A 17,127-nucleotide genomic window follows, 5' to 3' on the forward strand; every position below is an offset into this window, starting at 1 on the left:
TTAAAGCAATCTAAAATAAATGAACAAAACAACTGGGTTTTAAAAACTTGTTTATTTAATTAAATTAATTAAATCGGCCAAACTATTTTTATAAACTGTCTCAAGTGAAGAACTAGTAAAACCAGTTAACAATAATTATTTTCAGTGTTATATAGTTGCTTAGTAAAAAAAGGTCCAATGTTAAAATGCCGAATTTTACAAGAAATAGACCTAAACATGTTTAGAGGCTGCTCCAAATCAAAAATGTTATCATCTGATTATATTTTCTCCGTGCTTCAGTTTTGGTGACTGAAAATTTAATATTGTATTTCACAGGTAGCGGTGTCTCGGTGTTCCACCTGTACAGTGTATAGATGCAGTTTGCCATCAAAGCCAGCTAGCAGTACCTGATAACATTTCACCCTCCTGTCCACATATGACATCTTCTGGCTCCGCCGATAATTACATTACAGCTTCAAAATGCAGAACTTGTGACATCACAGTGGCTACTGTGTTACCTTTGTCTTGCTCTTTGAACAACAACAGCCATCAACCCGATGCAGGTTTTTGTTGGCGCTCAATAACATAAAACATCGTCTCAAACTCTGCGGCATTCAAAGCATATAGCATGTACTGCGTTTTCAGAATTTTATGACACAATTACAAATATTAAAATATTCCCATGTGAATTTTAAAATTATTACAGACTAATGAATAAATAATTTCAGTTAGATGAAAATAACAGGAAGTTGCGTTACGCTGACATGAGCATCACTTGGTTTGAACCCAGTGATGTTTTTTGGTAAATGCACAGCTGGAGAAATCTATGAAACCCAGATTCACCAGCAGTCTGAAATGTGACACACCAGCAGCTCCACCATCCAGCACTTTTTTCGGTAACATTAGTGATGATGAAATCCACAGCTGCACTCCAGAAACTGTCCATCTTTGGTCCTCTGCTTTGTGTCCATAATAGATAACCGCAGTCACTTGTGTTTAGTGGGAAGATAATCCAGCTCATCGCTCTCCTCTGGTCCTCTGATGTCCCCAAGACTCTTCTCTTCATCTGATCAGACACAGGAGAAACACAATGAGTGAACCAAAAACAAACAAAACCAACAGGTATCATAAAAACTCCTGAGTGTGGTTTACATACAGATGTTTTCAGACGACAGCAGCTCAGGAGTACGAATCCTTCCTTCCTCGTACTGAGCTTTCTTCTCCAGGAGTCGCTGTTTGCTGGAATTTATCTGAACTGAACAAACAGGAAATGGATATAGTTTCAGAAAAGTTTAGGACAGGTGTTCAATACTGTCTGAAGAAACTAAGGTGTGGGCCTTTAATGAGTTGCTCACATACTTGAGGGCTCTGGAGATGTTGACTTCAGGGACCCTGCAGGAGAGAAGCCGTAGAGCCTTGCAGTGGCGCCTGCCGTGGTTTGCCCTCTAGTCTCTGGTCCTGCTGGGGCCCCTCTCAGTGCTCCGGGTGCTATACTCAAACTGGTGCTATTGGGCTGGGGAGGGAAATTGTACTGGTCCTCAGTGGGCACCGAAGGCTGGTTGCACTCAACCTCTGTGAGCCTAGCTGGACTGCGATACTGGGCTTTGGTGGAAGGAGATAAAGACCTGCAGCTGGTCCCGTTTGATCTCAGCTGAGAGCGAAGGTCGTACTGGGAGAAACCTCGACTCTCGTCGGTTTCACACGGACCAGCGAATGAACAGGAAGACACAGGAGGGAAAATGGATGACGGGGGAAGAGATGATGATGAGTGAAGTGGGTCAGGAGTGGCGAGGGTGAACAAAGAGGGAGAGGAAGAAAATTTGGTTGACTGTGACACCTGGTAGGTGTCCTCCAGTGGTCCCAGTTTACTCAGCTCTTTGGAAAGCTGTTGTATATTAGAGTCCAGAGAGCGGGGAGGTCTGGGGAAGGACTGGTAGGGAGGCTCCCTCATCATTTTATATACGTCCTCAAGAGATGCACACACCTATGAAAAAACAAAACAACACACTGAGGTGAAAAACAGGAGGATCCAAACAGGAGCCCTGAGGAACTCCAGAGTGCTTTAAGCAGCAGTCACAGAAGTCCAGATTAAATTAAATTGCACCACAACCAGTCTGAACTGACAGGATATGCATCTGAAGAAGTCTGCAACCACTGAAACTACATCTGAGGAGGAAACCAAGTGAGTGCGGCTGGCTCTTACATCTTTCATTACCGGTCTCTTCTTCCTGAGTTTTGCGAGACACCTGCAGGCCAGATCCGCCAGTTGCAGGCTACCAGTAAGCTCAGCAGTGCCCCCTGCAACAAAAGTGAACACAACAGGTAACAGGAAGGACATGGAGCAGGCACAACAAGGACAGGGACTGTGGTCTTAGCTCCAACACTGACCGGAAATCAGCCGTTTGTCAAGATGCTTCCTCCAAACTGCTTCAGTTGAGCCACCTGGACCTTCCTTGATGTCCTCCACCAGGTCCTTCTGCAAACCAGAATCAAAACCAGGGTGAGCCAGACTCAAACAGACCAGGTTACCAGCAAGGAAACACACCTGCTGGGTTTGGAAGAATTCTGCCATTTTCCAAAGCTTCAGATTCAAAACAGCCCGATCTGCAAATCGACTGTGTGAGCAGGTGTGTGCTATTACCAGGTATCTCTCTCCACACATCCCATCTTTCTCCAGAGCTCGACGTCCAGTCAGCACCTCGAGCAGCACCTGAAACACACACACATGCACTATTTTCAGACACTTGCTGTGTTTCTCTTCTGTTTTCTGGTCTCAGAATAAAAATGTTCAGTTTCACATCAGTTCCTAAAACAGGATATTTCCTGTTGCCAACTCTATAACTTACCTACAACTGACGAAGAGGTTTCTCTAACTAATAGATGGTTGTTACTTATTTTATAAACAAAACCACCTACAAATTATTATGTTTATGATATTTTTTATGGTTTAATGGCTGATGTTTTAGTGTATTTAATTATGCTTTTCAAACATTTTCATGGAGAAGTTTGAAGCTTAGGGTACAAATTATGCTTCACAGTATACTAGTATTACAGATCAAACGATAACGCCGTCATACTTGAAGTCTTTCTGTTTCCAGGTACTTTTTTTTTTTACTTCCGTGCTTCGATTTCAAATTCTACAACTTCTTGTTTACATCTTTTGTGGTGTTTAAAATATTTTCTAGAGGAACAATCAAAATTGAGGCCTGCAGCTGTAAATCTTGCTACTCCTCAACGGTTAGCCACGGTTCACATCGAAACATCACATCATAGTGATTAGGAATTAACTGCATTAAAAATAAAGTCCTGTAATATTAAAAACATACATGTTTCACACAATTTTCCACTGTTCTCATAACAGAAACGGGCCTGTTTCTGTACCAAACTACAAACCGTTATTGGAAAAGCAGAAATATTTTTATAATTAGGAATATATGAATACACAGAGTCCTCCCATACTGTGCTAAAAGTTCCTCTTAAACTAACAGACTTCGTTTCCCATGAGGCCCTGTGACATCTCACCACTCCGAAGCTGTAAACGTCCAGTTTGGGTCCCAGCTCTCCGCCTCTCACGTATTCCTCCGGCAGATAAGCCAGCGTTCCTCTCACTGTTGTCGTTTTACCCACGGATGTCGTGCTAGCTGCCGAGGTGCCGGTGGGTACAAACCGAGCCAGACCGAAGTCTGAAAGCTTCGCCGTCATGTGACTGTCCAACAAAATGTTGGAGCTGGAGAGAAACAGATAAACAAAAGGAGTTCAGGTTAACACACCAGGTGAAAGCAGAGGCTGTTGTTGCCACTGCGCCGCTATAGTGCAAATACTCGCACTATCAGACTTTAAAAAAACAAAACCAAAAAACCAACAGATGACTTCTTGACATCACTCAGCCTTATAACCAGGTGGACCACATCAACTGTGATAAATGAGTAAATGTGGCGGTAAATACACTTCATGCAAATCATTTCATTACTTCTTCAACGGAAACTTCGTCTTGATGTTTTTTTCCTGTGACCTTTGTATGAACTGTGAAATGAAGGCATGAATTTCAACTGAAACTTTACCCGACGGTCTGCCTACGCTGACGTGTTTTACACACAATTCAGAGGAAAACAAAAATGATGCCGACCTCCAGATAGCAGAAGAGGAAGAAGAGGCGCTTCTTCCTCTCTTTGTTGTGTTTGGCTGAATGACAAAGGACACCATAAATATTTATCTTCCTGATCACTTTTCCTTGACTAGAGGAAAAATGTGAGAAGTTAGAAGAGAACAGACTACAGGGTGAACGTTGGTCTGCTGTGGTGACATTGGAACGTCCTGGACTACAAAAAGCTCATCTTTCACACTGTTCCTGCGTTGGTCATACAAAAGAGGATAATCATGAAAAAATTTGAAAACAAATGGAGCAGGCTCGGTCTCAGCACACAGAGCGGGTCGCACGCGGTGGTTCAATCCCTGGTCCTGCAGTGCATATGTTGCAGGCGTAGAATACAGCACTTTATGAATGTGTATGACGAGCAAGACTGTAGCTCGTAGTAAAAAGTGCTTCGACTGCTCAGTGAGAAAAGTGCTATATAGGTATTAGCGCATCTTCCAATTCAATAACATAAATAAAAATAAATTCATCATCAAGGCTGGAATTTGAAAAAGGGAATTTATGACCTATAAGCAGAAATAATATTTCTCGCTTTCAGATTAGTTACTCATCGTGTCCAGTCATTTCTCTCTTCCTGCAGGAAATAATCACGTATAGCTTCTGCTTTCTGCACGTTTCAGTGACTCATGTCAAATAAAAGTAATCCTAAAGACTGTAATACAGCTGTTCTCTTTGATCCATTTAACACATATGGATTCATAAATACACTGAAGAGCTCCAGGGTGAAGATCACCTTTTCACGTCTCCGTGGATCAGCGGCTTTTCGCCTTCAGGGCGGCAGTGGAGAAACTGCAGAGCTTCTGATGCGTCTTTAACAACACTGACTCTCTGAGGCCACGAGAGCACCGCACACTCCTGAAACACACACACGGAAATAACACAACCCTCCGAAACAAATTGTAAATTATGTAGTGTGCAGGGTTTTCCCCAAGCACTGAAACTCGGGTGCAGGACTGAGTGTTTCTACAGAGCATCATGGAGAATGCACATGAAGAGGTAAAGGTGATTAATAAACACCACCATTACCACACCAAGCCTTTCATATTTATAATCACTTCCCATCAGTGGATCTTATTTATTTGTATATCACAATCTTTTATTCACATCTACTTGGAGCAACAGATGAAGGCCGATACGCTGGGTGTATCAGGTTTCAGTGTTGCCAGCTTTCTTTCGGTAATATTGCAAGGATAATGGCAAAAGCCAACATTGAAAAGACCCAGCAATGACCACCTATGACACCCAGAAAGCACCCGAGTCCTGGGAAAACCTGGGAAAACCCTGGAGTTATCTGAGCCGTGTGCGTCTGTGTATGTGTTACGTTGTGCAGCTGGTCCTCCAGAGATCTGTTCTCCATGTAGCTGTAAATCAGACACAATGAACCTCCTCCGTCACTGAACCCTAAAAGATCCACAATGTTGCGATGTCTGAATCTGAGGAGGACACACACACACAAAAACACAAACAATAACAACCATGTGACTTTAATCAGAACAGATGAAATCTGCTGTATCTCACTGAGGAACTTCACCCACCTTGACAGTTGCTCCACTTCAGTCTGGAAGCTCTTCTTCAGCAGAGCCCAGTCCAGCAGCCCGTCCTGTCAACAACAGCAGCAATTCTGACCAATCACAATCTACTTCCTGGCAGTAAAATGGACCAATGAGAAGGCTTTTTCAGACAGTGAGCGGTCGACCCCTCTCTAATTATCAGTTTTTCTTTTAACTTTTCTAAAAAGAGCCAAAAGACTCTTTCAGACTAATTTTGTCTCCGTTTCCATGGCAGCAAAAACCTCGAAAATCACAGCCGTTTTTAAAAATCTGTCTGTGACAAACCCATAGACTGTACGTTAAAGATGTTGGCAGCTACCGTGACAGCACCCATCGGATTGTGAAGTCCGTTGAACCCTCGAGATGAGCCATTTTGCTGACACCATGTTGGTGTTTTGAAACAGGATGTGCACACTCACTGTCACACACATGTTGATGAGCAATGAGCATTTCCTGGAAAGTCCTCTCTCACACTTAGAATGACCCAAATGTACAAAATGGACTCAATTTTTCATTAAGTGTGACTGAAACGAGAAGCTGAGATGATAACATCCGCAGTAAAGTGTCGACTATGTTCCTGACAGAGTTTTTTGTTCAACAGCAGCAGTCGCTCCCTGGTGGCCTTTAAAAATGATGCAGGCACCTCTACGATGGCTTCACTTTTTAGATCCAGATGCATGTTTTGTGTGGAGACGGGCTTTAGAAGGGAACCACCCGACCCGACCACCATCGCAGGACTTCCAGGTCGGTCTAAAAAGTCAACCAAATGTAGAAGTTACCTAAACCGGCCTTCTAACAGCCAGCAGGGGGCGACTCTTCTGCTCTGTGACCTTTCGTCTTAACATTTTTGACTCGGTCACTAGTTCCAGGTCAGACTGAATAAAACATGAAGATCATTTTGTAAAATAAAGAATCAAAAAATACTCTAATTGGCTAACAACAACTCACTCATTAAAACAATTAGCTAGAGGTGTCGTCATGGGGACTTGACTAACCAATGGCCTGGAGGCTACATTCATCTTTTATAGGGTCTGTAGCTGTGACAAGCCAAACCAAAAGCCTGCACAGCCTTTTTGATCTATTTCCAACTTTTGTGTTGCTTAAACTTCATTGTTAATGGCCTGCAGGTGGCGACTCCTCTGGTTACATAAAGACTTAAAGGGCCCTTTCCTCAAAATAAAAGTGTGCAACGCCATTTCTGACTTTTTTGTATTTCATCTCATTTCCTTTCATTTCTTTGGTGCCCGACAGTTTTAACTTTCTAGCTCGAGCGCAGAAATAATCAGACGGTTGGGATCGTGAATACATTTACTGTAACTGCAGCGTAAACTGTAAGCAGAGTTTTTCTGTACCAGTCCTGTTGCTGCCTGAAAACCGCTCGCTGTCTGAAAACCCCTCAAGACTAAACTGCATCGTGATTGGCTGACCTCTTTGAATTTCTTGACGGCGCACTTCATGTCCTTCAGAGTCGCTCTGTACACGACTCCAAACCCCCCCTCCCCTATCTGCAGGCAGGGGGAGAACCCGTTTGTCCCAGCATACACCTCTTCATATGACAAGCGCATCACTCGGATGCTGCTGCTCACCGCCACCATCACCTGGGGCTGGGGGATGACATCACCACCATCATCGTGCTTTGTTGTAGTGATGTGTTTGTATTGATTGTTGAACAAACCTTGTGTAATGTGTGTGCAAGTATGCGTGTGTGAGAGAGAGACCTGGTGACGTTGTTGCACTTCAGAGAGTAGCCCCGGGGGGGGCGATGCAGGTCTGGGTAATGGACTTCGTCTTCCTTTATTTACAGAATAAAGTAGTGACATCATCAGTGTCACAGAACAAGCCGACCGGACATACGTAAATGTCTGTTTATGCTTGTGTTACCTATTGAGACCAGTCTACAGGTGTCCAGTATGGGTGTGGCCCCAGGCTTTTTGGGAGGGGGGACAAACTGAGAGTCAGAAAAAGGAGATGAAGAAGGAAGATGACGAGCAGGAGCAGGAGCAGGAGCATAGGAGTAAAGGTCCAGACTTCTCACCCCTGCAGACAGAGAGACAGAATGAGAAAAAGTCAGTCCTATACAAAAGGTTCAACTGAAAACATGGACTTCAGGCACGTTGCACTAACGTATAGTGATGAAGTGTTTTAAGAGAATGTGATCAAACCAGAGACATCTTCAATACGCGTACAGGGAGGGGTACAGCACTGAGGATGCTGTGCTAAGTGTCACTCTTTTAATAAGCAAGCATTCAGAAGATTCAAAACCTTATGGTCAGATTCTATCTGCATTTGATTGTTCGTCCACACCCGCAGTCCAAAAACTCTTAAATTTAGAAAAACCTTAATTATAAATTGGTTTTTATCCCTTTTGTCTAGCCGGTCACAACAAGTTAAACAATTCAATCTCCGCGAGTTCCCCTCTCCTTTTCACCTTGTATACTACTGGCTGTTGAGGTAACTGGACTAATTATGGGGTTATCAAATTCTCATCACAGAATTTGATAACCCCGTTATTATTATATTATTATATCCTACATGCAGGTGACTGCCCGTCTTTATCCCACAGGGATATCAGTGATTACAAAGTGTGATGTAACCGTGATCGTCTCATTTTGAATAGTGATAAAACTGGAAAAAAATATGCTATTTGACCCTAAGGGTATATGTGCACACGACCCAGTGGCAATTGCTGTCTGTACAATAGAGCACATATAAGTACTTGAGTATCTATATGGACAAATTCTTTAATCGTGAAGAATACGTTGATTTTTAAATGTGAAAAATTAGCTCAAAGACTCCACTGTGTTTGTAGACTCAGGCTGTTTGAAGTGAGCTCTGTGGTTATGGGTATTTTTTGTAATTCAGTACTTGAAAGTTTGATTAGATGTGAGATGACAGCCTGGTTTGGCTCGCTTACAGTAAATTCAGAGTCTAAGATTAAGAAACTGATAAAAACTACCATGAAAGGCAAAGGAAACAAAGAGAAACAGTTTCTCGAATGCTGCTTTGTTTAGCACCGTTTGTCCAAGATTAATATCTAATGTGGTATGACTACACAAAGATAAGAGGCAAGTTTATTCTTATCTTTGCATAGTCTTGCAGAAACATGAAAAAGACGACGTCTAGGTGGGAGCACTGATGCCGCCTTTCCAGATGTGAAGGCTAGCAGTTCTATAGCCACTGATGTACTTCCATATAGGGCTGGGCCATATTATACCGTTCACGGTAATACTGGTACAATGTTAGGCAACGATAAGAAAATGAAATATCGCGATAGAATATGGGTCAAACGCGCATGCGCAGTGCTTTGTTTTCATACGCACGTGGCCGATTGTTGAGTGAAACGGATGAACCAGAATTGGTTTGTAAAAATGGTGCAACTTCAGTGATGTGGAACTGGCTTGGTGTTTGTCCGTCAGATACACAACAAAGCACATTTTTTTGTAGAACATGCAAGCGGGCCGTCGTTATTGCCGTATTTGTTGGACTAAGGTGCTCGTAAATCTGGGAGTATCTTGACAGACAGTAATTTTTGGAAGTGTTCCCGACTCCATGCACCGATTTCCATGACAGAATCGTGCCTGTTCTTAATGCTGTGCCTCCTGAGGGCCCAAAGATCACAGTATCCAATATTTATTTTCAGCCTTTTCTCTTGCACACAGAGACTTCTACAGCTTCTCTAAATCTTGTGATGACAGTATGTACTGTAGATGATGAGGTATTCAAAGTCTTGTTAGTTTATGTTAAGGAATATTATTCTGAAATTCTCCCCCAACTGATAGACACTTTTTTAAAGCTACAACTACAAAAGTAGTTTAAATTGTTAAGTATCAACTTATGAGTGAACAAAGTCAAGCATGAGGGTAACCACAGGCAGCATATTCAAGATGAAGTGATAACTAAAGGACAACAACTCTGAGCAAACCCAACAACATTCACAAAACAAAGCACCCTATGTTGGTTGTGATCAGCTGTAAACACCTACAGCATATATCTGTGAAATCCAACACATTTTAAACCCTTATTTTCCTTTTTAAAAGACACTTGGGAACAAATATATTTAAGAATTTTTAATATATGGTCTTTTTTTTCTAGATGCAGGTGTAAATAATTCTTTATTGACTCCTGTTCATCGAGGGCCATCTCACAAGCACCGCGGCTGAACTGCAGCCAGTTTGTGCACCGTGGCATTAACATTAATATACTATCCCTCGGGGTCAAAGGTCAGGTCAGAGTGTTTGGAGGTAAACTCACAGTTCAAGATGACATCACGGGGGCGTAACAGCTGCAGATCCTCTAGCAGGTCGATCAGCTCTCCGACTCGAATGTTCCTGTTCGAGCATTTGACCATCACCCAGTGGGTCCGCCTTTCCTGCCTTTCAGCCAATCGCACGTCGTTCTGATCCATCAGCATCCCAGAGGCTGTGAGACAGAAACAGTACAATCAAAAACTGCAGAAATATGAAGTAAACTGATTTTACAGACACTCAGACTTCAGAGGACAAACACTAGCTCGCTATAAACAATCACAGATATAAAATACAAGATAAGATAACTCACTAATAACAATAAGATAATTTTTTGACACTTTAGCTGTCCTCTGTGATCTTTCAGGCCTTCTGGTGTTGGCAGTACAGCCATTCTGTTATGCCGATTGCTGTCTCTCTAACAGCTTTATTTGTGTTTGTCAGCCTAATAATGAAAGAAAGCTAGCGCTAGAAAGCTAGCGCAGTTCTTTTTTAAAAGCGCTCGAATTAAAGCTGAAAGTCTGCACCAGAATCACATCTTGATGATTGTTTCAAAATTTCACCGTGGTAGTGTACAGAGGCGAGAACACAAAAATACAGAAAAAAATTACTCCAAATACTTATGGAACCTCACATACTGTATGTTGAGCCATGTGATCTTATTCAGCGTGCAACATTTGCACTTTTTTTTTTTTTTTTAACATCTTTATCTGTTGGTTAACACTTGTGACTCGTGCTTCATCTGCAGTGTTGCATTATAGTTCGTCTGAAAGATTTCAAGGACATAATCAACGCATGTGCTGTCCGCCACAAACCACAACTCCATCACCTGATGTGGGTGGGATACACAACAACTGGGCCCGATGCTTTTCAGTTCGGAAAAAAAAATGACCAGAGTTTACCACGAGGAGGAAGAAGTGCAAAAAACCCAACATAGACCAAAGGAGCAAACAGGAAAAGCATGGGCGATGGCAATTTATTGTTCTAACAACTGGTTTCATTTCATTTCAAAGAAGTGCTTGTTCTGCTTGTTCTGCCTCCCCTTGCCCTCAATCACTAACAGTGTCTGTCTGTGCAGAGTCCATTTTCCCCTCCAGCTCCTTTTTGTTACTGTAAACAAATACATTTGTTTACTGTAAATACTGTAAACAAATACATTTGTTTACAGTATTTACAGTAATGTTTACTGTAAATAAATTTGTTTACAGTAAACAGTAAACAAATGATTATTATTTGCTAATAAAATAACCAGCAACAGCAAAAAATATGAGCTAGAACAGCCCACATTAGTGGTACTTTGTCTCTTTTTTGACAGCTACAACAAGCCAACCTTCACGGTTAAAACAAAAAAACGAGTATTCATAACTGACTTTTCCTTAGGGGCGATCGTGGCTCGAGAGTTGGCAGCTCATCTTGTAATCGGAAGGTTGCCGGTTCGAGCCCCGGCTCGGACTCGGTCGTTGTGTCCTTGGGCAAGACACTTTACCCGTTGCCTACTGGTGGTGGTCAGAGGGCCCAGTGGCGCCAGTGTCCGGCAGCCTCTGTCAGTGCGCCCCAGGGCGGCTGTGGCTACAATTCTAGCTGCCATCACCAGTGTGTGAATGGGTGGATGACTGAATGTGTAAAGCGCTTTGGGGTCCTTAGGGACTAAATAAAGCGCTATACAAATACAGGCCATTTACCATTTTAAACTTTGTGGCTTATATTGACCAGGATAAGCCACAACAGCGCGATGTCTCAGGGATCACAAGTAGCTGCCTTTGATGGCTGCGAGGGTGATGCAAATTGGAACTGATGGTGATATCAGAGAAAAGGTGCACGTGGCCAAAACACTAAAGGTGAGGCTTCAAAATAACATCATAATGCCTAGCTCCATCATCTGTATACAGTTTCTGAGCCCTACATCTAAATCTTTTTTAAATCATCTTTTCTGCCAACTCTAACTGCTCTAGTATTTCTTTTCAGTGTTCCACAGCTGTGAATGTTCTCTAATGCTTAAATTTAAGTTTGTCGTTTTTCTGTAAAACTTCTATTTAAGTAGAAGAGAAACTGCCAGAGGTCTTCCTCCCCACCATCGCCAAATGCTGCTTATACAATGTAAAACTTTAAAAGTGTATTTCATTCGAAGAAAACTTAAGATTTTCAAGTCACCTGAACTCAATATAGTACACCAACATAACAGAGCTCTACCTAATTTTTAGTCAAATAAACCCCACACAACCTTAGTTAAGAGAGTTTACAGTAAAACAGAAAACTTCTGGATTTTTTGAGAAACCTCAAACTGTTTCTAATCACATTTCATTATGTGTCAGAACACACAGGCATTTCAGTTTCTGTCACATTCTTGTGCTCCGTATTTACACAATATTAACCAAGTGCACTTACAGATAACGTCAACCAGAGACTTCCTCAAAACAGCCACCGGTGAATTTATCTATATTTAGGCTAACTGTAGTCAAAATGTGACCTAATATCGGAAGAAAACTGTACCTGATTTAATCTCAGCTGACACTCACGCTGAAGCAATCTTTTATTATATATTTTACAACTATGTGGAAATAGTTGGGACAGGTAAGCCCTGTACCTGAGGGCAGACTGAGAAGGATGGGTCACAGCTGAGGCTCTCACAGCTTGTTTAATTCTCATTTTCTGTAGTGATTTCACATGGCAGCAGTTAAAGTTGTTACACAGAATAAACACGCTAGAGTTTATTTTGGTGAAACACCCAATTAACGGTGGACTCCACCGTCCCTCCTACCCCAAGCTGCTGGCCTTTAGCTCTCAGTCAAAGTTCGGGTTCTGACTCACCAAAGCGGGTCCAGTCCTGGTTTGACAGCCCGTCCATGATGCGGCAGAACTCACAGTCAACGGAGGCGGGCAGGTTGTAGTACAATACGGCCCTCGGGTCTCCTCCCGACATCTTTACCTAACTCCTACAAGTTAGTCCACGCTGAAGCTAATAGGCTAACCGATGACAGCGGCCACCGCGGGGAACTCTGGGTGGTCTGTAGGGTATCAGATTCACACAAGGACCTGGATCACATCAGAACCGCCCGGAACGAACCTGTTCCACCACTTCAAAAACTCTTTCAAACTACAGGTTTGAGTCTTTCAGCGCTTCCGCCTAAAAGAAGCTAGCTGCTTCCGCTCCGTACTACCGAAATAAAAGCCCAAATAAATGCACTGTTTTAAAACTTTTTTTTCTTCACTTTTTACTTCTTTTTTTTTTTTAAACAAATGTTTTACCTCGTGAGCCACATACACCCCGATTTGATCACAAGTGGACCACACCAGTGAAATCCCCCTTTCTGACAGTTTAAATCAGTTTAATTACACATTTAATCCTCGAGATGTCTTAGGACCGGACCGACAGATAAAAGGACATCTCAGTTTTTCTACATGATAAAGAAAAGCTGTCGTGGTAAATGAAAAGAATCTGTCAGCATGACTCTGGGTTTAGATTGTAAGACATAAAGATATAAAATGTAAAATGACTGGAAAAAAAGTTTTGGTAGCTTACTATCCTGATATTATAAAAGAGAAAGCTTTTTGCAGAAAATGGCACTTTAAATTGTGCTTGTAACAAACATTTCTGTAGTAGTAAAAACAGCAACGTCTCTTATCACTCTAATTTTTTACCTATTACCTAATTAGTTTGGTTTAGCATAAATGGCCATGGGAGAGGTCTTTATCTGTGGAAAATACAGCTGTAAAACGTAGAAAAATGCAGTTAACAGATTGGAGTCTTTGCTTGGCCAAATTTCCAATTTATTTATTTTGTTTAAATGTATTATTTTTATTTATGAAGCACAGTAAAAATTCAAAAATAATATAAATTCTTTGTTTGGGGGGGTTAATGATAATTACTCAAGCATAAAATGTACTTTTTGACTATTAAATCACCAAAAATAACCAGAAAATCCAAATATTACTCTTCTCTATACCATGATTTGTAACAGTGTATTACATCAGATCGGTCATTCTTACATGCAAAGTGTCAGCTTCTCCACTGTGACCGTTTCCTGGTTAAATATAATTTCCTGCATGACAAACTCCAGACTGTTGTTGTTTTTTGTTTTAACTATCAGTCAGAAAATAGGATATTATTAGAACTAGAGCTGCTTGGTTTAAACCACAGTTATTTGGGTCAGTGCTGAGATTGCTGTGATGGAATCCAAATACAAACAGAGTTTTGAAAACATGTAGATGTATTATGGTTATAAAATGTCCTTTTCACATTGCAATTAATGTTTCCTGCAATGCATTGAGCTATGTCACCTGAAAGAGACACTTTATTGTAATATATTAAGAGATTTCATCATATTTTAACTTATTTTATATTAATTTTTATGCTTACCACATTTTATACTTGTTTTACATCCTGCAGGACTGATGTGTGTAAAAACCTCGTATGACTTTCATTTCACTACAGGAAGTCCTAAGTGAGTATTTTCTTGTGGCTTTGACTAAAATGAGTCATTTTCCTGTCTGAACTATGACAAATGTGAAGCATTGCATTACATCACACACACACACACACACACACACACGCACACGTTTCACACTTCCTTTTTCTCACCGTATTTTTTTGAATGTTAGTCATTGAATGAAACGCCTGAATGCTTCATTAGCTCAGTTCAGTTTGTTTGTGTCAAAGGATTAACAACAGCAAACTGTTATTATTAATACCACATACGAATAACAGCATGAAGTAGAACCGTGAAACCGAAGGACTGGGTCACGTCTCTGCGAAAAACAGAGAAGCTCGGTAGTTTTGCTGACCTCAGTGGAGATATTTGAAAAAATTCCAGGTTTAAGATTCTGGTTTTGTCATCAGATTAATAATGCATCAGGTATGAGACTGCATAAAGATCGCTGGGATTCATGTTCCCCCTGTGCAGCTGGGCTCTCATATCTGAGGATTTTGCTTGATTGTTTTTTAAAGATACTTTCTATAAACTACTACATGCTGCACAGTTACACAGTTTATTCTTTTCATGACACTGGTGAACTGAAAGACTTAATTGCATGAAAAAAGTAAAAAATAAAATAAAAAATAGTGGGGTGGGGTGATAGATTTTGTTTTCCGGTCTTCATTGCCTTTATGTGGCTGTCTTGACTCGACCTAAAGGATATTGAGACAAATTCTAAAAATTAGCATGAAGGAATTTTTGTGGGTCCCCTCCAAGGCTGAGGTCCCTACATAATTGTCATTTCAGTCCACTGCTGCCTCACTGCAGGAAGGTCGTGGGTTTGAATTCAGTCTGGGGCTTTTCTGTATGGAGTTTGCTTGTTCTCCTCATGTATGTATGGGTTCTCTCCCGCTTCCTCCCACAGCCCAAAGGCATGCATTGAGTTAGGTTAACTGGTGATTCTAAATCGACTGTGTGATCATGAGCGTGAACGGTTGTCTGGCTCTCTGAGTTACCTCTTTGACAGATTGGTAAAAAAGACTAAAAAATGTGCCACCATTACGCCACACACTGTTGAAAGCCAAACAGAGTGTTTTTGCCATCTTAGTGTTTTGAAACTGGACATGACGTGTGAGGCGTGGATATGACTGTGAAAGTGAGCGTGCCACGGGGTCATTAGTCAATGAGAATACCCTGGATTTTCCTCCTTTCTGACTCTGATATTGTCCATGTTAAAGACAAAATCTGCAATGTTCATAATTACCACCAGGGGGCGACTCAAGTGGAAGCACATTGTGAAAAATATGTCCCTAAGATTCGCTCTGTGACCTCAGTGAATGATTTCATTGCCTTTATGGGCTTGACCACTAGTTTCATGTTATACTACATAAACGGGTGACGTTGCACAGTTGGCTTGCCCACCAAAAACGCTCATTGGCCGCCCTGTGGTCATCATGTGTGGGTGCCATGGTATTTTTGGCCCACAGGGTCCACAGGACCCCCATGACAGTTTTCTGTGGGTCAACCCATAGTGTGTTTGCCCACAGAAAACCCACAGAGGGACCCCAACAGGCAAAACTGTTGTTTATCCTGTGTAGGTCCGCACAGGCAAGAAGTAAAAGATATCAGAGAATATCCAATTTTCATATTTTCAAGTCAGGCTTATTTGTTTGATAGCATTTGAGTTTATTGTTGTTGGGTTTTTTCACCCCTTTGAGGGCAAGTGGATCCACAGTGAAGTGGTTTACATTCATTTATACATGCAGTCACTGTTGGTGCACTGTAGAATTTTGCTGTCCTTGAAAGCTCTTCATCCTGCAGCTACATCACTGAAATATGTTAAGTGGTTTTTTTTTTAATAAAAACTGGAAAAAATCAAATTCAGACTCAGAGGGAACGCTAATAAGTTTTTACAGATGTGGCAGTTTTTTATCATTTATTTTAATTCCTTGAAAACAACTGGACTTGCCTAATTTTGAGTATCTTTTTTTAAATAGTAAATGGCCTGTATTTGTATAGCCCTTTTCTAGTCCCTAAGGACCCCAAAGCGCTTTACACAACCAGTCATCCACCCATTCACACACTGGTGATGGCAGCTACATTGTAGCCACAGCTAATAATATATATTGGGTTAGACCTTGGGATGGGGATTGGTTATAAGTTGTTTAGTAGTTTCCAAAACAGCTTCACAATTGTTAATGGCTGGAACTGTATTGATTTATACCTTTATATCACTTGTTTTTGTCGAGGCTGATAGGTCAAACTACATGTGAATGAAGTGGAATTTATGGCTCAGCAGAGGGAATGCGTTCACAGGCCGCTGGCAGCTCGAGGATGGCCCGTCTACCTACAGCACGCTCTGTTATAGATAGAGGCAGCACACAAAATATGTGGTACAGCTGGCCTGTGGGTCACTTTCACTCTTTGTTGGTTCGTCAGCTGTTGTTGGTCTGTCTGCCAGCCCAGGAAAAGGGCAAAGTTACAAAGAGATGAAATGAAATCAAGTTTTAAAAATAATAAAAAGTGTCCACTGCAGACACTGTCTGTGCTTTTCATGCTTTATTTTTGAGCTTCAGTGTTTGCTTTGTGCGTCTCCAGTTCCTGGTGAACGCTGCTGTTGCTCTCTTCCCTCTTCCAGCCCACTTATCAACCAATCAGGATTTGGCAGACCCAACGCCTACGGATAGTGGAGATTTTGGAGAACTGCACAGGAGCACATCTGTGGTGAGTGAAAACCCCTCTCAGTTCAAACAGAAATGTGTACGCAGACTGACACAATTCCAGGACAT

The 17,127-nt window shown here is 41.6% G+C and overlaps 1 protein-coding gene across 1 annotated transcript; it reads right to left on the reverse strand.

Moving 5' to 3' along the window:
• Positions 1-33: 33 nt before the first annotated feature.
• On the reverse strand, positions 34-13,055 carry irak1 (interleukin-1 receptor-associated kinase 1). The gene is made up of 15 exons (XM_006803712.2): positions 12,735-13,055; positions 9,934-10,101; positions 7,564-7,719; positions 7,401-7,474; positions 7,110-7,286; positions 5,668-5,732; positions 5,454-5,565; positions 4,866-4,987; positions 3,502-3,706; positions 2,621-2,689; positions 2,368-2,455; positions 2,183-2,277; positions 1,339-1,963; positions 1,136-1,234; positions 34-1,045 (listed from the first exon to the last, which is right to left on the reverse strand). The coding sequence occupies exons 1-15, from the start codon at positions 12,844-12,846 to the stop codon at positions 966-968; spliced, it is 2,247 nt and encodes a 748-aa protein (XP_006803775.2). The 5' UTR covers positions 12,847-13,055; the 3' UTR covers positions 34-965.
• Between the last annotated feature and the right edge of the window lie 4,072 nt (positions 13,056-17,127).

This window comes from Neolamprologus brichardi, chromosome 20 (assembly GCF_056152115.1).
Source record: "Neolamprologus brichardi isolate AB-2024 chromosome 20, ASM5615211v1, whole genome shotgun sequence".
In the NCBI taxonomy this organism is placed as follows: domain Eukaryota; kingdom Metazoa; phylum Chordata; class Actinopteri; order Cichliformes; family Cichlidae; genus Neolamprologus; species Neolamprologus brichardi.